The 25,971-nt window shown below is 39.8% G+C and overlaps 1 protein-coding gene across 6 annotated transcripts in view; it reads left to right on the forward strand.

Annotated features, from left to right (window-relative positions):
• The first annotated feature begins 422 nt into the window (after positions 1 to 422).
• Positions 423 to 25,971, forward strand: part of LOC5576958 (GATOR complex protein DEPDC5) — a 53,686-nt gene continuing 28,137 nt past the window's right edge. For 4 of the 6 annotated variants that reach the window (XM_021842965.1, XM_021842963.1, XM_021842967.1 and 1 more), the window contains exons 1-5: positions 423 to 931; positions 5,331 to 7,084; positions 7,145 to 7,355; positions 24,107 to 24,232; positions 24,939 to 24,956. In XM_021842965.1, coding sequence (XP_021698657.1) covers positions 802 to 931; positions 5,331 to 7,084; positions 7,145 to 7,355; positions 24,107 to 24,232; positions 24,939 to 24,956 — 2,239 coding nt within the window. In that variant the 5' untranslated portion in view covers positions 423 to 801. The remainder of the gene's footprint in view (positions 932 to 5,330; positions 7,085 to 7,144; positions 7,356 to 24,106; positions 24,233 to 24,938; positions 24,957 to 25,971) is intronic. The other 2 variants (XM_021842964.1, XM_021842968.1) reach the window with 2 other exon arrangements.

A 25,971-nucleotide genomic window follows, 5' to 3' on the forward strand; every position in this document is an offset into this window, starting at 1 on the left:
TTCACATTTATTTAGAATATTTTGTGCATTCAATTTTACCATGGCACCATTTGTATAGTAAAAATTACTATATCATGGTTAAAAACTTGCAGCAGACCAGAATCAAACCGAGCATCTGGCGATTGTCAAGCGCGAACGCTAGCCGCTCGGCTATCGACGCGGTTGGATTGAGAGGGAGCAAAACGCAAATAAAAAGCGTTCATGATAGCTCAATCGGGGTTGGAATAGTAAATTTAAAAACACGTTCATGGTTCTCATTACTGCAACGCTTGTTTCAGTGTGGATTCGGTAGATTATACAACAAAATTTGTTTGCGTGCATCTCTAATGAAAAGGCCTATTGAAACAGTGCCTTAAAATACGACTAACCCAATTTTGAGTAGATTTGAATGTGCGTGTAGAAGAACTGTCAAACAATTATCAGCTGATTTGAGATGTTTGTATTGTGAAAACATCAAAAAGAGTGTTTACAGTTTTATTGCGTTGGATCTTTTAAACTTTCACAAAATGCTTAGTATTTTTCGTGATAATCTAGTGATAAAGACGCAAATTTACGTGTTTTGATAACTCTATCTATCCATCGCGTGGCGGAGCGGTGAAATCAACTAAAAATATCCATTCTTAGGAAATGCCTCGACAGTCAGAACACTTGTCTCAGTGCTAACGCTCTGAATCAATAAAAGCGATAAGGAACGAATGTGATAATGAGTTGCTGATATTTATACAGAAAAGAAAAAAGAACGCTCGCATATCAGTAAACCACCGAATTTCGATCGTTCAGTATTGCCGCCTGTGAAGAAAAATGAAGATTCACACAGTGAGCAGTTCGTCTTCAATTAATGGAGCGGTGAAAACGTCGTCAACTTCGTCCCATTCAGACAGCGAAATGAAGAAGTTGTGCCGGATTATTGCCCACAATAGGAGTTTTAAAGGTAAGTTTTTCTAGGGGTTGGAATGCAGTTCAGGATGTGGTAGCATCTTCTTCTTCTGTGTGGCATGATGTTACTCTATGTCCAGGAAAGTCCAGGTTATTTTCATTAAGAAAAGATCCTGGATTGACCGGGTCTATTTTTCAATGTCTCTAAATCTAAAGTCTCTTTATTTTTTTAACAAAATGGTTTTATAAGCCACTATTTTTCTTCTCTTCTTGTAGTGAATCTTTGTGCAAAAGTCTAGAGTATGCAAAGAAACTTTCTGAGACGATTATTCGCCAGAAATTACTTTTCAGATTTCTTGATGGAAAGCTGTAAGAATTCCAAAGTGATTTCACAAGAGACTTCTTTATGAATATAATTAGGGTCTCCTCCAGGCATCGCTCCGAAAATTTCTCAGGAATTTATCCTGAAACTCATCCAAAAATTTTTCAAGCGGTGAAATTCTTTTTACCGGAATTTGCTTCGGAAAATGATTTGGAAATCTGACGCAAATATCTTCAGTAATTCTCTCAAAGATTACTCTGGAAATTTACCAAGATATGTTCAGCAGAAAGCCGGCTCCAAAGGCACGTTCCCCACCTATTGGGAGATCTGTGCCATCAAAGATATGTACATATTACTATACTAATAATTAATTAATAATTTAATTATCATTACTGTTCCAGGCTGCTGATTTTCCAAAGATTCTTACAAAAGGTCTTTCGAAAAACTCTTCAAAAGTTTTTTCTAGTGTTTTTGATTTATTTCTCAATATGTTCATACGCCGATTTTTACAATAATCCTTCAAACCATTTGCACATGAGCCTTTCCTTCATGAATTCATCCACGGTTTGTCTCAGGAATTGCTCTTCACCCAGTTATTATTTCAAGAAATCTATCGGAAATCTGTCAGAATTTTCTCTATGAATTTAATCAAAGATTCTTTATTAGGTTGCTCCAAAAATTGCTCTAGGAATGTCTTCATTTCATCCACTAAGCACTCCTGGGGACTGTTTGGGCACGTCAGAAGTTAATCATCAATGTTAACTTCCTTTTCCCGAACAGCCTAGATAGCCACGTAGTGTCGGTAGTGGTTGTTTCAATTGGCTAAGAATTAACACTACGGACTGCCTGTTCCGGTGGTAAAAGTCCACCTCACAGGTGACCCCTAATTCATGCGGCTTTAAGATAACCGTTAGAGATGGTCGGGTCTCGGGTTTTCAAACCCGAAACCCGACCCGAACCCGAACCCGACGGGTTCGGGTTTGAAAATTTGATTTTTTTCGGCTTTGGGTTCAAGTCGGGTTTGAAGACTACAAAATTATCGGGTACGGGTCGGGTTCGGGCTTAAAAAAAGTCGGGCTTAGTCGGGTTTGGTAAGAATGGTGAACAGAGTAACAACCTAAAAGCTTTCCTATGCATCAGAAACGATGAATTTATCATCTTTCCATACTCGGGTTCTATTCGGGTTTTTCTTAGAGAAGTTTTTCGGGTTTCGGGTCGGGTTCGGGTTTGAACAGCGAAAATTTTGCGGGTTCGGGTCGGGTCCGGGTTTGCTTTTCAATTACAGTCTCGGGTTCGGGTCGGGTCCGGGTTTTAAGAAATAAAATAAGTCGGGTACGGGTCGGGTTCGGGTTTGAAAAATGTGAAACCCGACCATCTCTAATAAAAACCCCCGAAAATTGTCCTACGTAATTAATGGACGGCTCCTTAAACTAACATTCTTCATGGAATATCACAGAGTGGCTTCAACAATTTTGTTACTACTCTGTGTGAAACTAGTCAAATAATTTTTTGGGGGACGGACCTGGTGTAGTGGTTAGAACACTCGCCTCTCACGCCGAGGACCTGGGATCGAATCCCATCCCCGACATAGTCACTTATGACGTAAAAAGTTGTAGTGACGACTTCCTTCGGAAGGGAAGTAAAGCCCGTCCCGAGATGAACTAGCCCAGGGCTAAAAATCTCGTTAATAAAGTCAAATCAATCAATCAATATTTTTTTGGAATTTCTTAAGAATTTAATTTTATAATAAGTTTTGATGGAAAGAAGTATTTTAGAGTTTAAACAACAAGTTTATTCATGCGGAAATAGAGAAAAAAAACTATGGTCGATTTTTTGGACTTTTTCACACCAGGTTAAATTTCTAACATCCATTTGAAGACAACCCGGAAATCCCTAAAGAGATTCGTATGAATTAAGCCATATTTTTCGTCTGACGATGACGGTTGTATTCTTGTAACTTTATCTCGTAAGTAAAGTCATTCTACTATCAGTGCATTACACAGTGAAGTAAATTCAGATACTTCGCCGCGTATACCACTCAGATGTGGGTGTAAAAGAAACATTCAATACCTACTTTGTCACGCCATGCATCTGAAATCCAAACAACCAAAACAAACTCGCCAGCTGTCACTTGGCATTTAAAAATGGCGGAATGGGAAATCTGAGACATTGGGCTACCTCCCTTCTAGATACCTTGCTTTTAACATTGTCCATCGAGCACCTTCTAAACGGTCGATTCCAAGGATGGAAATCTAGTGATCATGGCAAAATAAATGATGCATCGCGGTTGTTCTTTATCGTGCGATCATAGCAACAACGATTAACCATTAGTCGTCAAGTCCTAACAACAAACTCCGCTCTGCGAAACATGAATCGCTCGGCATGTGTGCTAACGATGAATTGTTCGCAAACCATAGTCATAACTTTTGGGGGATTTTTACGTTTTTATTCCGCGATCTGCCTTGTGGTATGTCATTTAAGATTCGAATGTCAATCGGGTATGGTCTGAGTGAAAAATTATGCCGTGAACGCGTTCTGATTCATGTTAATCGCGACTTGTAACAACATCCGACAAACGGTTTGTCCCGCGACAAACAGTGCATCGGATGCTCCATTTATCCTTACTATGCACGCGTGATGAGCTGTTCAAATCATGCTTCTGCAAGAGCAACGGCCCTCTTAGACCATTCAAATACTATGTTGTTAGTCGCTAGAGGTGAATTTTTTCCATCCTTGGTCGGTTCAAATATATTGTAGGTGGTCAATCCACCACCCGCAGCGCTCGCATCGGCTTTGTTCGGGTTTTGACGTTTACACACTATCGTCATCATTTCAGCATTGGGCGTACATGTTCTCTCGACTATTTTGATTGCAATTTTTTTTGGATTCCGTCCCGAGGAATGGTTTCTCCCTGGGAGGGAGGCACCGATACTACACACGAAATATATAACAACGTTTGTTTGACCTGCAAGATAACTCCAGCTTGCCAACAACAATCAAGGCAGGCTTGGGGAAAATCGCTAGTTTTCTTTTGTTGTGTACTTTCGATCTTTCCTGACAATCATGGAAAAAGGGCCACAGTTTTCTATGCAATAAATATTAATTTTCATTGGAAAAAGTAAAACGATGCGTTTTTTAATGCTTTAAATTCAATCAGTTGAAAGGTGCTTACGTGGCATTACTTGCATTATGTGCATGAATTGATTTTCATTCAATTTTTGTCACTTATGATGAAATGCGAAAATGTGTTTTAATCTGTTACGCGCTTTTTCCATGTTAGTCTAATGTTTGAGATCTGGGCTCACAGTGACAGTTCGTGACAGCGGAATCTCGGCTCACTATGACGCACAGAAATTTTGTATTGGTTTCTCCCTCCCAGGTTTCTCCCAAAAATTTATCTAACGTCACATTCGACTTTCTCAAAAAGAAAATAGAAGTGGTAGACAAGACATTCCACAACACAGAAATGCAATTGTTGTTCCATGATGTAATAAGTAACAATAATTGTGTTAATTGTAATGTTGTCGACTAATTTTAGCAAACATGACTAAACTAAGGAAAATTGAATTGACAAAAATAAAATATTCATCTTTCACATGTTATTCATGTTATAGTTTACCGGGGCTTCTTAGAAAATGTTAAAGTTATTATAAATCGTAAATCTATCTGTCAGTCAGCCCCACTTGGCAAGTGAAAATGGGGGAGTCGTTTTTCAAAAACTTTTTCTATATTTTTTCTGGAGTTTTACACAAAAGTCAATTTCAGAATATCACTTATAATTGGTGAAAGTCAATCTAAAAATATACACGACCTAATTTAAACAAAAGTCAAGTCAAGTCAAGACAAAGTCTTTGTCATTCAACGAACCTCAACTATACAATTTTCGATACTCACTTGCCCCACGATACCTTACTCAATATCATAAAAAAATCTGGGAGGGGGTCCAGCAAAATTTTTATCTAAATCTATTGTTGAAATACAGTAAAGTACAAAGCAGGAAGAAGACTTGCATGATCTACTCAAAATATGATGAGATCATAAAATTTTGATCTACCTACTTTATATTAGAATCCCAAGAGACATACAATTGTCATTTGTTTAAACAATAAAATTATATGTTTCTTTTTTGCAGATGAAGACTTACTCTTGAATCCAAAAGACCATCCCGAGCTGAAGCTGAAGGACATTGTGGAGATTTACGATCCCGATGACGATGGAGTTCGATTGCTGCTCCAGGTGACTTGTCTCACAGAGGAGTGCATGAACAAAGAAACTATCAGCGTGGAAGCAAATATTGCGCTAGCTTTCAATCTGAAGCCCTACAAAGATGTCTACATGCGAAAGGTGGATCCCAGCGAAGTGGCTTTGGATTCGGTGGAGATAACATTCAAAGATCAGTACATGGGTCGGTCGGAAATGTGGCGACTGAAGACGTATTTAACAAACACTTGCGTGTATTTAAACAAAAAGATTGAATATTGCGAGAACTGCATCCGTTGTCAGGTGTACGAAATGTGGTCCCAGGGTGATAGGGTAGCATGTGGGGTCATCACGGAAGACACGAAAGTTGTCTTCAGAAGTAACACCTCAATGGTCTATCTGTTCATTCAAATGTCTTCGGAGATGTGGGACTTTGATATCCATGGTGATCTCTATTTCGAAAAGGCGGTAAACGGATTCCTGGCCGATCTGTACACGAAGTGGAAAAAGCTTGGTAGCAATCACGAGGTGACGATTGTCATGTTTTCAAGGACATTCTACGCAGCGAAAAGCCTGGATGAGTTTCCGCTTCACATGCGGGATTGCCTGCAGATGGACTATAAGGGTCGATACTACGAAGATTTCTATCGTGTTGCAATTCAAAACGAGCGTTGCGACGACTGGAGTTCAACACTGGTTCAGCTGAGACGATTGTTCACAGGATACAGGGATGTCGTTTTGAAATACCATGAGCGCCCCGATGTGGATATGAAGATCCCTTCTGCGACCAATTCCACAGCCGCACAAGGAAATTTCTTAGAAGTTCTTAACATATCATTGAATGTCTTCGAGAAGCATTATCTGGACAGGAGTTTCGATCGCACGGGACAGCTTTCAGTTGTGATCACACCTGGAGTTGGTGTCTTTGAAGTAGATCGAGAGCTCACCAACATCACAAAACAACGAATTATAGACAACGGTGTAGGAAGCGATTTAGTATGCGTTGGTGAACAACCACTGCATGCTGTTCCTCTACTCAAATTCCACAACAAAGATTCCCTCACATCGATTGACGATTACTCTATGCCCCATTGGATCAATCTCAGTTTCTATTCGACGAACAAAACGGGAGGATACGCTTCATTCATACCCCGAATAAAGCCTCCTCCTGTGATTTCTGAATCGACACTTCGTGAGAATCCAGATTCATTTCAGTTGCGTTTGCCAAAAAAGGAGAGTAAAAACGAGTATATCCACAACTGTCTGTTCGACTACGATGCCTACGACGATCAAATATTTCAGCTGCCTTCAGTACAAGGAACGTGTTCGCTGCAACGGGTCGCTCGAACTAAGAAAACATCTGTCCCCAGTCTGGATAACTTCGGTACTTATGGAAATAATCGAGAATGGGAGAATATGCTGTTTCCAACAGATCTGCGACGTAAAATGTCCGACCCGGATATTCACCATAACACAACTAGCATGCTGAATTTAAGCCTCGCATCACACAACAGCTCGCCAAGTGCGACAGATAAACTAGGCGAGAAGAACATCAACCGAAGCTTTGGGTCGTCCAGCGGACCTGTGGTCAGAACAGGGAGAGCATTGATCAACCCATTCGACCCGTCTCACGTGACAATCAAGTTGACGTCCAATAGACGGCGATGGACACATATATTCCCAAAGGTTGCAACATTCATTCGCGGTTTCATTGGTCATTATTTCAGTTTTCTTCCTGTCTTGTAGGGACCGCAAGGAGTACTCATCCAACAGCATCACTATCAAGCAGTGCCGGCTGCAACGTCGACCGCCAATTATACTGCCTTCGACTTGGACACCAGTAGCGAGTATGCACATACGTCCACTTGCACGTGGGGCCGCGGACGGCATGGGAGCAACGCTTCATTCGACAGCCCTCTGCACGATGACGATTTGAAATGGATTTCGGAGAATAGAGGTTTGTTTGAATTATTTATATGGGCTTAGGTCCAAACTTTGAAGTGTTTGCTCCCCTTTGCTTGAACGATAAAGTTTGTATGGAAATTACTAAATTACTATGGAGAAGGCCAACCTTTTGTATTCGTCCTTCATGTTAATATTCTACGGTAAAGTTAGAAATCTTTCCTAAAGTGAGATTGCCCATTATTGACCGCAAGTCAACCACGCGCCTCCCTTTTGCGTGGACTTTTGTCCACACAAAACACTCACCCCCTCATGAATAACCACGTCACGTGATATTTGGACAGCCTCCAATCAATAAGCACTAAACCCGTTAACCCCAGCCTGAAAAATTAGAATTCAAAAAATCGTCAGCCTACCATTTCTTAAGTAAATTGCACCAAATATTGACACATGTTTTAACACAATTCCAGTTTTTATGTTGTATGCGATCGGAGTGATTTCCAGAACATGGCCGGAATAAAGCTGATGAGTCACTGGTTGAGTCGGGTTAAATAATACGCTTTGCATCCTCAAAACATTCAAATAATCGAAGAGTTTCAGTGAAACATTACACATGAAGTGCATTGTTGAAAGTTTCAAAAGATTTTATTGGAAACAATTACGTTCTATTTGCTGTGAATAATTGGGGGCCTTCCTTAGCCGAGTGGTTAAAGTCCGCGGCTACAAAGCAAATGAGCGGTTCCATTTGAATTCGAATGTCGGTTTACTTTTGTATTTTTTGATTTGGCTGAAATTTGGCATATGCTTTCTTTATACCCAAAAATGCCTATTTGCATCATCGGTTCGCCATTTTTACCCTAGCGTTACTTTTGAGAAGGGCCTAAGAAAAAAAGCCTTAACAATTTTCAAAAAAATAAAACTCAGATACTATTTGTCTGATCGGTTTGGTGTCTTCCGCAAAGTTTTAGGTTATTGTTGGAACTATCTGGAAAAAATATACACAGTAAAAAAAATGTATTTTTTTTTTATTTGGAAAATAAAGCTTAAAAATCAATTTTCTTAAAAATCGTATTTTTGATTTTTTTTATTTTTTTATATGTTAAAGTAGACAAAAAATGAAGTCTTTTGCACAGTGGGTCAAGATGGAGAAATCATGGACAAAAAAATTATGATTTTTTGAAAAAAGGTGAATTTTTGAAAATGGTCATAATAAACTTTTTAAATATTTTTATACTCGATATTATGAAAGTACGCAAAATTTACAACAAAAAAGGTATACGGAAAAATCAGGCTAACTTTTACCGTTTTAAAGATACAGCGATTTTAATACAAAATTATGATATAATTTTCAATTTTCTATCATTATAATATAACTTAGAAATGGTTTGTGCGATCAGTTTGGTGTCTTCCGTAAAGTTATCTGGAAAAAATATACACTGTAAAAAAAATGTTGTAATTTTTTATATATCGAAAATAAAGCTTAAAATCAATTTTCTCAAAAATCGTATTTTTGATTTTTTATATTTTTTTATATGTTGAAGTAGACAAAAAAATGAAGTCTTTTGCACAGTGGGTCAAGATGGAGAAATCATGGACAAAAAAGTTATTATTTTAAAATCATAACTTGTATTAAAATCGCTGTATCTTTAAAACGGTAAAAGTTAGCCTGATTTTTCCGTACACCTTTTTTGTTGTAAATTTTGCGTACTTTCATAATATCGAGTTTAAAAATATTTAAAAAGTTTATTATGACCATTTTCAAAAATTCACCTTTTTTTTTAAAAATCATAACTTTTTTGTCCATGATTTCTCCATCTTGACCCACTGTGCAAAAGACTTCATTTTTTGTCTACTTTAACATAAAAAAAAAAAAAAAATCAAAAATACGATTTTTAAGGAAATTGATTTTTAAGCTTTATTTTCGATATATAAAAAATTACAAATTTTATTTTTAATGTATATTTTTTTTCCAGATAGTCCCAACAATAACCTAAAACTTTGCGGAAGGCACCAAACTGATCGGACAAACCATTTCTAAGTTATAATTTTTTGAAAATTATTAAGGATTTTTTTCTTAGGCCCTTCTCAAAAGTAAGGCTAGAGTCAAAATGGCGAGCCGATGATGCAAAAAGGCATTTTTGGGCATAAAGAAAGCATGTGCAAAATTTCATCCAAATCAAAAAATATAAAAATGAAATTTGGGAAAAAAAAGTCGTCATTTTCTGTGGAACCGCTCAAATAATAAATCTTCGACTGTTTAGTGTAATATCTATAAATAAACGAAATCAGCTGGACCAGAGCTGTGTTGGTTGCTCCTTCCTGACTGTCGATTTACCATTTTACAGCCCGAATTTAGTACTACAGTCATCTCTCCCTTACTCGATATTGAAGGGACCATCGAGTTAGGGAGGTATCGAGTTACAGAGCACAAAAGCAGTGCAACTGCGTTCCAAGGGACCATCGAGTTAGCCATGAAAACAAACTTTTACTATGGTTCTCTAACTCGATATCGAGATACGGAATATCGAGTAAGGGAGAGTTAACTGTATACCATTTATTTCCACTTGAGTTTGTATCCTTGTCGATACTGTTGAGGTCGAAATACGCGTTTCTGTTAAAGGATACAAACTCTAGTGGAATTAAATGGTATAGTACTAAATTCGGGCTGCAAGGAGCAACCAACACAGCTCTGGTCTTCACAAATTCGTATCCGCTTCCACGGGTCAAATGATGACAAAGACCGCCAGCTAAGGGTTGCGTACTTAGCTGGTACTGCAGCCTGGGCACTGTTGTCCTTCTGAGTGAGGAGGTACGTTCCGAGCGTCTGTATACCAGAGGGTGCGGCTCAAACAGCGTCTGTTCTTGCATCCAGCGGCTGAGTATGAAATGCTGTATCACGTCAGCTACATCTAAGATGGCGCGACCCCGGTAAGGTAGCATATCGAATTAATTATCCACCACGAAAAATGGAAAAAGAAGAAGAAAAGAACGTTATTTTCGGCAACCGTTCTGGCAACGAAATACACGATTCCAGTGTGTTTTCATCTTATGAAAATACACCATGATTTGGACTCACGATATCATGAGTCAGATTGTCGTAATGCGACACAAGTTGCAGCTGAGTGCTCGAAATCATGCATCGTATGCTCAAAAATCATGACTCGCGCATCCATTTCGGATCTATTTATGATTCTGTCAGTCAACCCGATAAATTAAAAACAAAAAAAAAATGCTAGAGCAAGATTTGAACCAAGAACCTTCAGATTGAGAGTTACGTACTTTACCACAGTACCAATCTATTGTGGTGAATGATGGGAGATCGATGCGAATGACTTGAAGCAAAGTGTGTTGGAATAGAGGTCGTCGGTTGAGAAGATTCGTTGAGAGTGGTATGATATTTGTGTAGAATGATGAATTGTAAAAATATACCTGGTTTGAATAAAGAGAGTTGCAGCTGCTGATTGAGGTATCAGTCAGTTGGCTGCCCAGTTGAAGGAGACATCTAATGTATTGTATTTCTTTATGATTTGCAATCGGATGTGAACGGGCTAGCCTCGCTAGGATCTGCGTGGTCTTAGCGGACTAGCCTTTCAACAAAGTGCACCGCTTTGTGTTGTTGCTCTTGATGTTACGTTTATGAAGAATCATGATTATGACTCCATAAATTATGATTTGTCGTCCTGATATCACGACCTAACCAATTTATGAATTTCATGACTTGTAAATCATGGTGTGGGAATCAGATTTTTATCCGTGTAACTATGATTGGGAACTCGGTACATGAAACGTCAGGAGTCGACAAGACCTATGGAGAATGCCCAAAACACGACGTGAAAATTGTCATCGGTGACGCTAATGCGCAGGTCGGAAGAGAGGATTTCTTCCGCCCTATCGTTGGTACAGAGAGCCTTCATTCTGTTACAAACGGCAACGGCCTACGTTTAGTGAACTTTGCTGTAACCAGGGGGTTGGCCATCAGTAGCACCTACTTTGCACGCAACAATATCCGCAAGCACACCTGGCAACACCCAAATGGCGAACTTTGCACCCAAATCGATCATGTTCTGGTAGACGGCTGACATTTATCAATGTCATCGAAGTTAGAACTTTCAGGGGCCCCAATATCGACTCAGACTACTGTCTCGTTGTAAGAAAAATTCGATCGCGATTATCAACCGTTTCGAGTTCTAGAAATCGACAATCTTTGCCTGTCAGCAGATGGTGTAGCAGCGGACTACCACCAAAAGCTCGACGAGCGGATTAGCGAAATCAGCGAAAGCATCAACCTCAGCGATCTGTGGGAGTCAGTCCACGGAGCGGTGAGCACAGTAGCGCGAGAAGTGGTAGGTACTGCTCAACGAAGACCAAGGAACGGTTGGTTCGACGAGGAGTGCTAGAGAATCACGAACGAGAAGAACTTGGCTAGAAACCGGATGCGGGTGTCTGGTACCCGTCAGAGCAGAGAGCGGTACAAGGAAGCAAGGGCAAGAAGCTATGGAACAGAACGACATGCGACGGTTCTACGAATGCGTCAATGTTGTGCGGAGAAAAACAGCGCCGTCTCCCGCCATGTGCAACGACCGTGAAGGAAACTTGCTGTGTGATCGCAGCACACCGTGCTAAATTTGAATCTAGAATCGTTACCATAGCAACAGATTTTCAATCACAGCAACCTGTGCGTTGCCCGAGCATAACTCGGCCTATTTTGCCGTAAATCGTAGAGTAGTGAGGATGTGAATAAATTTTCTCTAACTAATTTGTGTAAACCACGTTTTTCACTGTTTCGGCTGATCCCGAAACACAACAGAAAGAGTACTTCGAGTCATTGTTGAATGGAGATTAAAATCCTAGATAAATTCCAGGACTACAGCTTGCAGACTCATCATCTGTTTGTAGCAGCGTACGATTCAGTGAAGAGAAACGAGTTGTGGCAAAATATGTCCGAACTTGGCTTTACGGCGAAGCTGATTAGACTGATACGTGCAACGCTTGATGGATCTAAATCAAGTGTGCGGGTGGTGGACGAGATTTCGTCATCATTCGTAGCCTTAGGTGGATTGAAACAGGGTGACGCTCTTTCTAACTTGCTGTTTAACATAGCGCTCGAAGCTGCTATCAGGAGAGCTTATGTGCAGAGAAGCGGTACCATTATCACACGTTCTCATATGCTCCTTGGCTTTGCGGACGATATCGACATCATCGGAATTGACCGTCGGGCAGTGGAAGAGGCGTTCGTGCCTTTCAAGAAGGAGACAGCGAGTATCGGGCTCACGATCAACACCACAAAAACGAAGTACATGATAGCTGGTGGTCAACGTGGGTCCGGACGTGTTGGTGGTAGCAAAATGGTGCTAGGTGGTGAAAAGTTTGAAGTGGTGGAAGAATTTGTGTATCTTGGAACACTAGTGACATGCGATAATGATTTTACCCGCGAGTCGGGCTTTCTACGGGCTCCGTAAGCTGAAGTCCCGTAGCCTGCAAACAAAAACAAAACTTGCGTTATACAAGACACTGATCCTTCCGGTTGTCGACCGGAGAGCATTAGCAATACTCGACCGCAAACAAATAGACGGCATCTGGCGGCGTCGCATGAATCACGAGTTGTACCAAGTGTATAAAGAGGTGGATATTGTCAAGCGCATAAAACACGGCAGGCTGCGTTGGGCTGGTCACGTTGCCCATATGCCAGAAGAACGACAAGCAAAGATAATATTCAACAGAGAGGCCACTGACTTCGTGGTAGACCGCGCACACGATGGCTTTTTGCAGTTGAGGATGACTTAAGGACACTAAACGTTCAGGGCGACTGGAAGCGATAAGACCAGGACCGAGCCCAATGGCTCATCCATTCGGCGCAGATTCATCGTAGTGAATTGTAGCCCATTCAAAAAAAAACTAAATTCGGTTTTTCGTTTATTTACAAAGCAAAGCTATGCTGAAGGTGTCTGGGTTCGATTCCCGGTCAGTCCATGAACCTTTCGTAATGGAAATTCCTTTACTTCTATGGGCATGTCCCTTATTTTTCGAAAATACGGAATGTTCCTTATTGTAAAGTGCTCGTTTTAGTAAGAAAAAAAATCAGATAAAAATTTGAGGACCGTTAGTTGACGCTAAGTGGTCCCTCAACGGCCATGAACTTATCAGGTACAAGTGACCCCTATACGGAAAATCGAGCACGCTGCTCTAGTGCACGCAACTGGAGTACAAAAATCCACTAGTAACATGTTGACTATCAACGCGCACAAGTGAATCCTAAAATAATGTTACTAGTAGTTTTTCGTAGGGGAAAAGCACTAATTTTGGACCTACAAGAATTTTGTGCCAATTTCCGGATTTTTATACAAAGTAGGCAAAAATCGTATGGATGTGTCGAAAATTAGTGCTGGGTCGAAAATTGGTTCACTTCCCCTACTTACGTTTTTTTGCTTTAGGTTTTTTTTTAAGTAAACATATTTTCCGATAGAATAAGCTATTCATCCTATTTTGTTCAATACAAATCATCGAATCCTCGGACGACACTTCAAAAATGTAGTTTTGTGCAAGATTTTATTTTCTATGCTTTATAAAGCTTGTTGTATTTATATTAAGACTGCATATTATTCAAAAAAAATTTAGTTGCTTCAATACTTGATGGTATGATGAAGATTTGCATGAAAAAAAGCTTTCAAAAAATAAACTATGCTCTGAGATATACCGTTTTGAATGTTTGCGCCTACTTTTCGATACACTCCTTAGGTCTGAGCGTTACCAGTGATTTTTGAACATCGTTTAAGCATATCCTCTCGAACATGGTATACCATGTTTTGAGTGAAACCCATAGCCATAAATTTTTGAAAAAATATTGGTTACGCTTGTAGATCTAAAGGAGTTAATGGATAACACAGTATAGGCTTTGAATTCAGTGTACGCTTCATAAAGCCCAAGTAAGCGAGTTTATTTTTGTGTCGCCGAAGTTAATGATTTATTTCATTTCCGCGTATTAGTGGACAGCTTCTTGTTGAACAGTCGAGGATGGAATATCAACTGGTAAGTTCGTTTCATGCTTTTGTTTGAAATGTGTCCAATATGATGGTACACATTATTAGCGAGAAAGTGAAGGGAATATTGCGATTATATTTTTATTTAACAGTGAATAGAATATCTTATTTCAAGTTTCGTAACATGCCTTATTTTTGTTTTTTTTTTCCAAAATGAAGCAAGATCTTAGAATGGTTCAACACTACACATATTGATTTGTAGTTTATATGGCAATTGATTTGCTTAATTTGCCACATATTTCAAACGGATGGATTACTTCTACAATTAAGTCATATTTGTGGACTTTATTGTATTGAATGTCTGTGCAGAGCCCCATCTCCCGTACAAAATGACTGACACTACGAACAAACTCATTTTCTTATATACTATTCCATGAATTGCCACCCACCAATCAGCGCAAGCCTTGTCGTCATTGGTCGGTGGAACGTAGCAAACATGTCCGGGTGATGACAGCCGTCGCATTCTCTGGTATGTTTAGCCGCCGCCGTCATCGCTCATCAGCCGCCAGCCAATGGGGCTCTGCACTGTTTTGAATTTGCATGGGATTATGACTTTTACTGGCCTTGTTGTTTACAAGCTTAACGGAGGAAAGAAAGAGAGAGGAAGATTATCATGCAAAGCCCCATACATAAAAATTGCCATTCGGGTGGGTAGTGCGTGTAGTAATAGGGTGTAAGCCGAAGGATGCTAAAATATTTACAAACTTTCGCTCTTTGCGTGAACAAAAGCCGAAATCTCCAATTATCATCATCAAAGCCCAGTCATTCTTCCTTGAAAGAATAGTTTTCTTTCATTTTCAATTTTTCTGGAGACATTCCCAAACTGTTTCCTGCGCACGAACACGTCGGAGTCATAAACGAAGGCAATATTAAAAGAATTATGCAAATCTTTTGATCCGTTCCCAAGCCAACTCGTGACATACAAACACCATTCCATTTGTTTTATGTGAATAGATAGATTTAAGCTGGGGTTAAACGGATGCAGAAACATTTGCGTCTCTACTGTAAAACATTAAAAGCTAGCAACCCCTATATTCTTCTTAAACTCTGGTTTTAGCCGCCATACAGTCAAAAAATACTAGACCTTGAGGAATTTTGTATCACCCAGGGAATGTCTGAAAACTCAGTGCAGTGCCAAAAACATGCGTGCCACTAGGAAATTGATTGTGCGTCTCCCATTCTTTGCGAGTAAACTCAAAGCAAGGCGCAGGAGACAACTTGTTTTTGTGCGAGACAAAGCAAAGCACAAGCTCTACTCTTTCAGTCTCTTTCGTGAAAGCACAAAATCCACTCTACACGGAGACGGAATTCAACCCAATTTTGGGTTGTTTCAACGCAATTCCGTAGTTGAGCACAATAACTCAATTTTGGCTAAATTTCCAAGGTCCCCACTAGGTAGTTTGGCTTTAATTCCATTAGAAAAATATACTCAATTTTGGGTTGATTTAACGCAAAATTGAGTTCTTTCCACCCAAACATAAGAAAAGTTGCATTTACCCAAATTTGGCTTATTGGGCCAAAGTACCCCCATTGGGTAGATGCAGCTCTCTCTATTTTTGACAACATTCGTGTGGGAGAAAGAGAAAACCGAGAGATTTTGGGTTGAAACTATAATCGATATACTTAATTTTGGGTAAAGTAAACTCAAAAATTAGGTAAAAATATTTCTCCGTGTAGAATATTTTCAACATAGTATGCTTTGAAAGCGGACAAGCTTAATAAGTGCTTTGCAAAATCTTATTGTTGTGGATCTTGACATATTTGGTAAAGTCAGAAACATAAGGTGGTGACGAATTATGTTCAACGTGTTTAAGAGTTTTCAAAGTTTAAGACAGTCACATATTAATGAAATGAATTCAAGTGAATTTGTTTACGCGTGTACGAAACGCAAAGTGTGAAAATGAGACAACTCGATACCATGCATCCCAAAGCACATTGCGAGTCAGCACAGCCAGGGTGCAGTCCAGAGAAAAATACTCCTGCACGTCTCTTTCGAATTTTGGGTGCTATCTCGCAGCAGCGCGTGTAGCACCGAAAGAGATTTGAGTCGCACCCCATCCCTGGTATCACCCTGTAAACAGGATAAAGAACTCTACTTAACTCATAAGGATCACACACAATCAGAAGCTTTCTTTGCTATCCAACCCTCTTCTCTCTTTACTGCTGTTCGTCTTCAATTTCATACAGCATCTGATTATTACGTGTTTAATTTATATGTTTGTACTCGTTTTTTGTCAAATTAATGGGGTTTGATCTTGTGACCATTAGCTTGATCAATGTTGAAGTGTAGAAGAGAGCTCGATGGTGTTGGGCATGGACGTGACACTCATATACATACTGCCCTACGAAATTCTCCAGCCTTTATCTCATAGAGATACTTCTTTCTCTATTTACTTACTCAAAGAATTATCTAGGAATCGCGCCAGGGGTATCGGATTTCCCACACCTTTTATTTTGTTTAAATGAATTTCTTAGTAATTCCAACATGAGCGCCAACTATTCCTCGAGTAATTCTTCCATATTTTTTTCAAAAAATATTCCATAATTCCTAGGAATGCCTTATGGTATTCTTCCATGAATTCTTCTTGAGAATGTTTAATGATTGCTCCAGAATAAAGCGATCATATATGTCCCGCGAAACGCGGGACGCCCTTTCAGATCTTGTTCCCAATCAAAGATTTTCTGTAATGGATATGAATTCTACAATCATTTTAGGCCCAAATCTTGATCTAAATGCTTATTTCTTTAAAAAAAAATAGATTTGACGCTGTAATATCATGTTGCAAATTGTGCTGTCCGGCGAAACGCGGGACGTCTTGTTAATTTATTTTATATCCTGTAAATAAAGAATAAAATAATAATGTTAATTAGTCCACAGTCCGGGAAGTCTCACTTCAGCACCAACTGTAGCCAGTACTTATAGCTCAGAAATACCGTAGGCACGAACAGATAAAAGGTAAAATAATTTATTGAGGGTCTTGGCTCGTTTGTAGTGAAGACACGAACACGTAACGTAACGAACAAACTAGCTTTATTGATAACACGTCTTAACTGGTTTGAGTATTGGGATGGAATAGCTTGTTAGGAAAAATAACAGAGGGCGGTTGCTATGATAGTAACACCTAGGGTTAGGGCGATTGCTACTATGTTAATACCCCCTCTCAATCGGCCATTCCAATTTGGCTGCATAGCTCATCTAGTCGTTTCTGGTCCATTGGCTTCGTGAACATATCCGCTAGCTGATGCTGAGTTGCAACATGTTCAATCTTCAGACGTCCATTCGCAATATGATCACGCAAGAAATGATGCTTTATGTCGATGTGTTTCGATCGTTTTGATTCAAAGTTCCGGGCCATTCCGATACATCCTTGATTATCTTCGTAAATAACGAAGGCTTCGTCCTTTTGCTTCAGTTGTAGATCTTCAAGTACCCCTGCTATCCATATTCCTTCTGACGCTGCGGAACTCAAAGCTACATATTCAGCTTCGCTGGACGAAGTAGCAACTGTAGTCTGCTTCTTGCTTGACCAAGACACCAGATTTCCAAACACCTCAAACACATAGCCGCTCACCGACTTCCTGTCCAAAGTATCCGATGCCCAGTCAGCGTCTGCATAACCGATCAAAATTTCCGCATCATTGTTTCGCTTAAACTCCAAATGCCTTGACTTCCTTCCCTTCAGGTAGCGTACCACTCTTTTCAAACATTTCCAGTGAGATGATGAAGGTTTCTGTTGAAAACGCCCCAGATAACTAACGGGAAAACACAGGTCTGGTCTGGTACACAGCATTATATACATTATGGTACCCAGCAGTTCACGATACGGTTCATTTGTAGATTCTCCATCTTCGTGTAGCAAAAGTCCTTTTTCAAGTGGTGTTTTAACTGGATTACAATCCGACATTTGGAAACGATTCAACATCTTTTCAATATTTGACACTTGCGATAAACGTATTCTGGTGCGATCCTCGTTATATTCCAGCTTGATTCCCAAGAAATGGTTAGCTTCTCCACAATCTGACATGGCAAAAACAGACATCAGCTGCTTCTTGAGTTTCAAGATTGACGATTTCTTCCTACCAACGATCAGCAGGTCATCTACGTAAAGCACGATGTAGATCTCATCTCCAGGTAGAATTCTTGTATATAAACAATAGTCGTGCATTGATCGTTTGAATCCTAGTTCTAACAGCTTCTGGTTGAACTTCTCGTTCCAACAACGCGGGGATTGTTTCAACCCGTATAGTGACTTGACTAATCGACATACAGTGTTTGGTGGTGCATCGACGCCATCTGGAATTTCCATGAAAATCGTTTCCTTCAATTCTCCATGCAGAAAAGCCGTTTTCACGTCCATTTGATGGAAATGAAAACCTTGATGGATGCCGGCTGACAGTATGATCCGAATTGTGGTTAACTTTGCAACGGGCGCAAATATTTCGTCATAGTCCAGTCCTTGTTTTTGAAGAAAACCTTTAACAACCAGTCGGGCTTTATATCGTACTGGCTGACCGTTCACGTCCTCCTTCACTCGGAAAATCCATTTTGACTTCAGCGGTTTAACACCTGCCGGACAGCTCGTGAAGTACCACACGTGATTCTCATCCATCGAACGAAGCTCGTCTTCCACCGCTTTCAGCCAGACTTTTCGATCGGGGCGGCCATTGATTTCAGCGAATGTCTCGGGGGCATCTGGTAGAAGTAAACTGGCAGAAGTTGCTCTATACCCAGTTAAGTAATCTAACAACTTACCGGGTAACCTGCGCTCCCGTCCGCTGTGCCTCGACTCTTGTATCGGTCGTTCTGTTTGCAGAGGGAGCGCGTCGCTGAACTCTTCTTCCGGTTCACTTTCACGAGCATCGACTTGCTCATGATTATCAGGTACAGCAACGTCTTCGTTCTGGGCTTCGCTTTCCGCCTCGACTTCAACTTCACCTTCCCCCTCTTGCTCGAAAGGGAACCGAACTAGCAATGGCACATCTATATCAGGCTTCATGTTCTCAATGTCAGCGTATGGAAACGAACTCTCATCAAACTTAACGTCCCTCGCAATGATTATCTTCCTCGATTTCTTGTCCCATAGCCGGTAGCCATTAGGGACATAACCAATCATCACCATTTCGCGGCTTTTCGGATCCAGCTTCTTCCTATTCTGCGCCGGTATCCATGCAAAACTTTTGCATCCGAAGATCCGTAATTTATCCAAATTTGGTTTGGAGTTGAACCACAGCTCCGCCGGAGATACACCACTTGGCAAGGCTGACGTAGGGCTTCGATTCAGAAGATAGACGCACGCCAGGGCTGCTTCGGACCATAAGTTTTTCGGTACCAGTGAATCGATGAGGACTGAACGGATTCTCTCTACGAGTGTTCGGTTGAACCGCTCCGCAACACCATTTTGTTGTGGCGTGTACGCCACCGTGGGTTCTACTTGGATACCTTTGTGCTTGTAGTAGTTTTTCTGATCAGTTGAAAAATACTCCCGTCCTTGATCCACCGTCATCCGCGAAATCGATTTGCCAATCATCGCTGTCACTGCTGCTTCATATTCTTTGAACTTCTCAAAAACTTCGGATTTTCTTTTTATCGGATAGATCATTCCAAAGTGGCTGTAGTCATCAATGAAGCTAACAAAATATCGGGACCCGTCCCATGCTGCAGGGTCGATAGGCCCACACACATCCGAATGGATTCTTTCAAGGGGGCGAGTTGCTCGGACTCTGGTTCCATTAAAAGGTTCCCTACATTGCTTACCTTGGATACATGCTTCGCAGATGCCGATCTTGGGTGCTTTCCTCATTCCTTTTAATTCACCATTTCGGGCCATCGTTTCAAGTCCATGTTGGCTGATATGGCCTAATCTGCGATGCCACAGTTTTCCGGTATCGACGTCACACATATTTGCACAACGATCCTGTAGAAACAGCTCTATCTCAAACAAGTTGCCTTTTAGGTATCCAGTTGCCAGCACGCTACCGTTCTTCTTCAAGACTGCCGTATCTCCGGAGAACAGCACATCGATACCAGCTTTCGTCATTTTCTTGACCGACATTAAGTTCTCCCTTAAGTCTGGCACGAGTAGAACATTCTTGACGTTAAACGGCACTCCTCGGTTACTAACAGCGTTGATTTCTCCGATCGTCTTGGCTATCATTGCTTGGCCTTCCTTTGCAACTTTAATTTCTACCGGATCGTCCAACTTGCGCAGGTTTGCAAATACGGAGCTTTCACTTACCAAGTGATCACTGCATCCGGAATCTAATTTGAAAACGATCCTTCCGGCTCTCTTGCGTCTACATGGGTCCACATCCGCCATGAAACTCACCGCATTCTTCACAACTGAATTTGCTTCACTTTTGCTTTGTAGACGGCAATCTTTCTTGTAATGACCCCGCCTACCGCATACGTGGCACTTTCCGTTGAACTTTTGCTGTTTCTTTTGCTTGTGTCCATGGCCAGTAAACGCTGCCGGTTTCACCTCTTCGAATTCTTCCTGGCGATCAGTCCGTTTCGATTCTTCTGCTAATAACCGTTGCTTGACGAAATCCAGCGTTAACTCTTTCTCAGCTACGTTCTCTAAAGCCGTTACAAGTGGGTCGTAGGTATCAGGTAACGTTAAGAAAAGCTGCGACACCAGATCTGCCTCCACCAAAGTCGCGCCGGCCGTCTTCAGCTTTCTTACCAATCCATCGAACTCCAGAAAATGGCTTCTCATGTCGATTCCGTTCTTCATACGGAGGCGCGCCAGTTGCTTCCGGATGAGAGTCTGGCTGGCAACGGACTTCTTAGCGTATGTTACCTCCAAACTTTCCCACATCAGCTTAGTTGTCGTCTTTTCACGAACTACCTCCAGACAGTCGTCCGCCAGGCAGCTAACCAACAGCGCTTTTCCCTTACGATCCTTTTCAACGAATTTCGTCCTCTCGGCTGCTTGTTCCGGCACATCTTCCGTTAGCACCTCCGAGACTCCGGCCGCTTCCAGGAAAAGCCAGACACGGTAGCTCCAATTTTCGTATCCTCCAATATTTCCGCGAAATTGCGGGATTCCATGAGCGAGATCCTTCTGCGTGGTGCCTATTGAGGGTCTTGGCTCGTTTGTAGTGAAGACACGAACACGTAACGTAACGAACAAACTAGCTTTATTGATAACACGTCTTAACTGGTTTGAGTATTGGGATGGAATAGCTTGTTAGGAAAAATAACAGAGGGCGGTTGCTATGATAGTAACACCTAGGGTTAGGGCGATTGCTACTATGTTAATATAATTAATACCCAGCAAACCAGAGATTATATAAACAAGTTAATATGAAATTGTACAAATGTGAAGTTTAAGTTGGAATTGGATATGATGCAAAATGTTATTGATTGAAATTGTTTATGGAGCCAGTAATTTGATTTGATTAGAATTTGCATCTTGTCCAATTGAAATTTCATTTGACAAAATATGTAACTTCATATTGTCATTCCCTTACGATATCCCCTTTACTTGATTTGATTCTAATGTAATCTTTAATGTGATATTGGATATGAGTTCATCTCATGTATATATATAAAATCATACAGGGGGAGATTACACATCGTCGGATGCATCTCAAAAACAGACACAGACCGTAAATGAGACACCTGTTCATGAATAAATTGATATACTGGATGTTGAAACATGAAAATCTTACAGAAACACAATGAAATCACTTGGTATAAGCATTTCTGTTTAGCTGCTTTAATAATTACTTCACTTCGAGTTGGATGTACTGGAGGAGCAACGGAAGTCAAAAATCGAACCGTATTTGTTTCCCAGTCTAATACTGCTGTTACAGCTGCATACTAGGTTTCCTACCTTTCTTCGTTGAATATATTAAATAACACAGAAAAAGATCCTCCAGCGTTTTAATGTCTAATAAGAACACTTTTTATATTACTTTGAAATCTGATGGATTGAAACTTGCGGCTCGACTCACGATTTTTCACTTTGCAATGTTTGTAAAAATGAAGTCATATAAACTGCAACACACAGTCATGCACGTTGGTTATTGTAAACGCTAAATCAAGTTGTTTGGAATTGTATTGACCATGATGAATTGTCTAAATTGAATGGATGCTATCATGTTTGTGCAAATAAAGAATTCGTGCATTTTCAATTTTACATTTTTTAAGTATTAGCGATAACTCTATTCAATAAAGTTTGTTGTGTTGCAGCAGTGTTTTGCATTTAGCTAACTAATGTATTTACAAAATGTACCAACGACAAATTATCTTGAACATGGGTGGCAATATGGATGAGGTAGAAGTACCACGTGCAGTTGAGCTATTTTGTTCGATTTATATTTGCCAAATATCCGAGCCATTCAACAGTGACTGGACGGCACAGTGGTAGCATATATGATTAGCGATCTGAAGATTATTGCATGGGGGCGAACACCAACTCATTTTATTTTTTAAATTTTTTGTTTGTTTGTTAAAGCAAAGTCATATAAAATGCAAAACAATATTACATACGAAATCATAGAGAGCACCAAACGAATTCATCTTAAGTTGTATTTACCATATTGAATTTTTTGTTGTACGTATATGGCCTCCATATTAGTACGAATAGAGGGATTCTATGCATTTTAAACAATCTTTTATTTCCATTTAAGCGTTCACTTTGTTAAGTTGGATTTCTGTTATGTGAACATTATGTGAATTTGTTGGCTGGATATCACTTGAGATAGGTAGACATGAGAAACTTTCTAATAACTCTTTAAAAGCCATTTACAAGTTGCAACAACCCATACAACGAAGAATCGAAAATATATCCAAAGAATTCCACGATCTTATCTTAAATACGCAAATTCCATGACTACAACAAAACGTTCAAATCATTGGATTTTACTGCTCAACATTACATTTGACAAATTCGTCAATACTAAAGAACATTTTCTTTCATCTCAATACAGCAATCGCTTCACAAAAGAACAACTATGTTCAGAATAAACGACAATTTCGTCAGCTCTGAAGAACAATTTGGTTCAACTCAAATCGGCAATTTCACCACACTTTCAAAAATAGATACAATTGGCAATTCGCCACCTCAAAGAAAATCGATTATCTTCAACACACGTTTCCATGATCCTCGTCGCCACTTTTGTATCCTGTAAATAAAGAATAAAATAATATGTTAATCAGTCCACAGTTTGGGAAGTCTCTCTTCAGCACCAACTGTAGCCAGTACTTATAGCTCAGAAATATCGTAGGTACGAACAGATAAAAGGTACCAAGTCAAAAGGTAAAATATCACTTGAGATAGGTAGACATGACAATTTACTCTAGGAGCTTTTTCTCAAATATCTCAATATATTTCTTAAAAAATCCTCCAAAGTATTGTGGAAGAAATACAACATACATTTTCACAAGGATTTCTAAAGACAGGAATCTTTCAATTCATCAATCATTCAAGGAATCATGAAGATTTTTTTCAGGTGTTCTTTCAATTCATCAATCATTCAAGGAATCATGAAGATTTTTTTTCATGAATTCGTCTGGAAATTTGTCAAACATCATCTCAGTGAAATTCGTATATGATATATTATCGTTTTAAAGTTTCTGAAAAGGAAATTCACAAAAAATATAAGTTTTAATTGAACAAATATATGACAAGTTCCTGGAAAAATCTTCAGAAGAATTTCTCAATACACATCTGAAAGAAAGCTTCAAAAGCGCATGGGAGCAAAAACTTCAAAGTTTTAATTAGTCTAATGAAAATTCCATTTTTCAACAATATTTCTTTAGGGAACCGTCGTAAGTCTGGTTTACACTCAGCTGCTGGTCCAACGGTGACTGTGACGCCATCAAAAAGTCTTACGTTACTGTGGGGCGTAACTGGCGAGCAAGAATGGACTCCATCTCTCACCACAGGTAACATCAACGGCTAAGAACTGCTAAATGCTTACTCAAACAAGTCATTTAATCAAACTGCCATTTGCGATGATTTTCCTTAGTTTCATTTAATCGATGCATTCCCATTGATTAATATCGCTATTTGATTTTTAATAATATAATTAATCTATATTTTTACGTTTCATGTGCTTTCATCGTTCCATCCATCGATCTGATTCGAATATTGATGCTTTATTTGAAATTTTCATTGCCACAATCGTTAACAAACATTGAACACTATCGATTGAATGTTATAACGATTGGATCACGATGGATTACCGTACACGAACAAATATTCTATATTGATGATTGTGCATAACGAAATCATCTCCAATCATTCCAATCCGGATCATCAATGAACACAACTTCACCAACAACGACGTCGATCAATCAACAACGGTATCCCTCTCCGTACCATTCAACGTTCATCGATGTTTTTACCAAACAACCGTGCTACTACTACCACCTACTACTACTACACGACCGATCACACAATCTGCTGCCGCGCTGTTACTACCTTACTCTACTACCACACAAACCAAACACACTCGTTTGATATTCTCCACTGACCGTGTACTACCTGTGTGCTCTTCTACCTTCTCCATGTGTGCCACATGCCATCCGATCGCGCGGCCACCTACCTCAATGTCGTGTGCCTACTTTCCCGTGTCGTGTATTGCTGCAGCCGGACGAGTGATCATAGGTTGGACCAATATGCTGTTGTTTCTCATTACAATTTTCTCTTCTTTTTCAAAAGTATTGTCTCATCACGCTGTTGATACGAATTTTTACTTTTCACACTATGCTTCTATTATGTGTATCCTTTTTTATGTTGTATATTCTTCACTTTGGCTTTTTGCAATTGCACTTCCTGTATACACCACTTCTCTTTCCAAGTACACCCCTCGTTTTGTTGGCTATTGTTTCAATGTATTTAGCAAATGGTTTCAAAGGTCGATTGACATTGTTTTTTCGTTGTTGTTTTGTTAAAGTCGTATTTTTTATCGCAGTAGATAGGCGGCATCCACAAATTATGTAACGCTCTAGGGGGAGGGGGGGAGTAGGCTCAAGCGTTACGGCTCATACAAAAAAATTAAAATTTTCATACAAAAAGCGTTACGGAGGGGGGGGAGGGGGTCAAAAATTTCCAATTTGAGCGTTACGTAATAAATGGACGCCGCCATATTGCATTTTGTCGTATTTTCTTTGTAGATATGATGTGCTTGTGAATATTTATAATATGTATATTTTGGAATTATAAAACGCTTTGAATTTGGAATACATTGAATTGAGTGGATTGACAATTTTGTAGAGTATAACGCTCACCTTACCTTGAAGTGCTGATCTCACCAAGGGCAAAAAGCCACTCAAATAAAGATAAACTTACTAAACTTACCTCGAACTGCGAATAATTATTACAGTTTTTATTATCAAGAGTTTTTAAGTAGGTGACAACATTTTCATGTTATTCTCAAATACTTAATCGACCGAACGTCGAAAGAAAAACTTCGAGATTACAAATGGTCAAAACTATTTGCCTCGTGGCAAACTGTACTTTTTTTTAAATGCGCTACAGTTGAACTAGCAAAAAAGTGGGCGTTAAACCTGATTTGGGTACCTCACATTAGTATGAGTCAAAAAATGGTTTTTGCTCCACACTTTTCATTCGATTCTAGATCAAATTCTGAGTGACCTCCCAAAATTGGAGCTCATTTGGA

This window comes from Aedes aegypti, chromosome 2, assembly GCF_002204515.2.
Source record: "Aedes aegypti strain LVP_AGWG chromosome 2, AaegL5.0 Primary Assembly, whole genome shotgun sequence".
Lineage (NCBI taxonomy): Eukaryota > Metazoa > Arthropoda > Insecta > Diptera > Culicidae > Aedes > Aedes aegypti.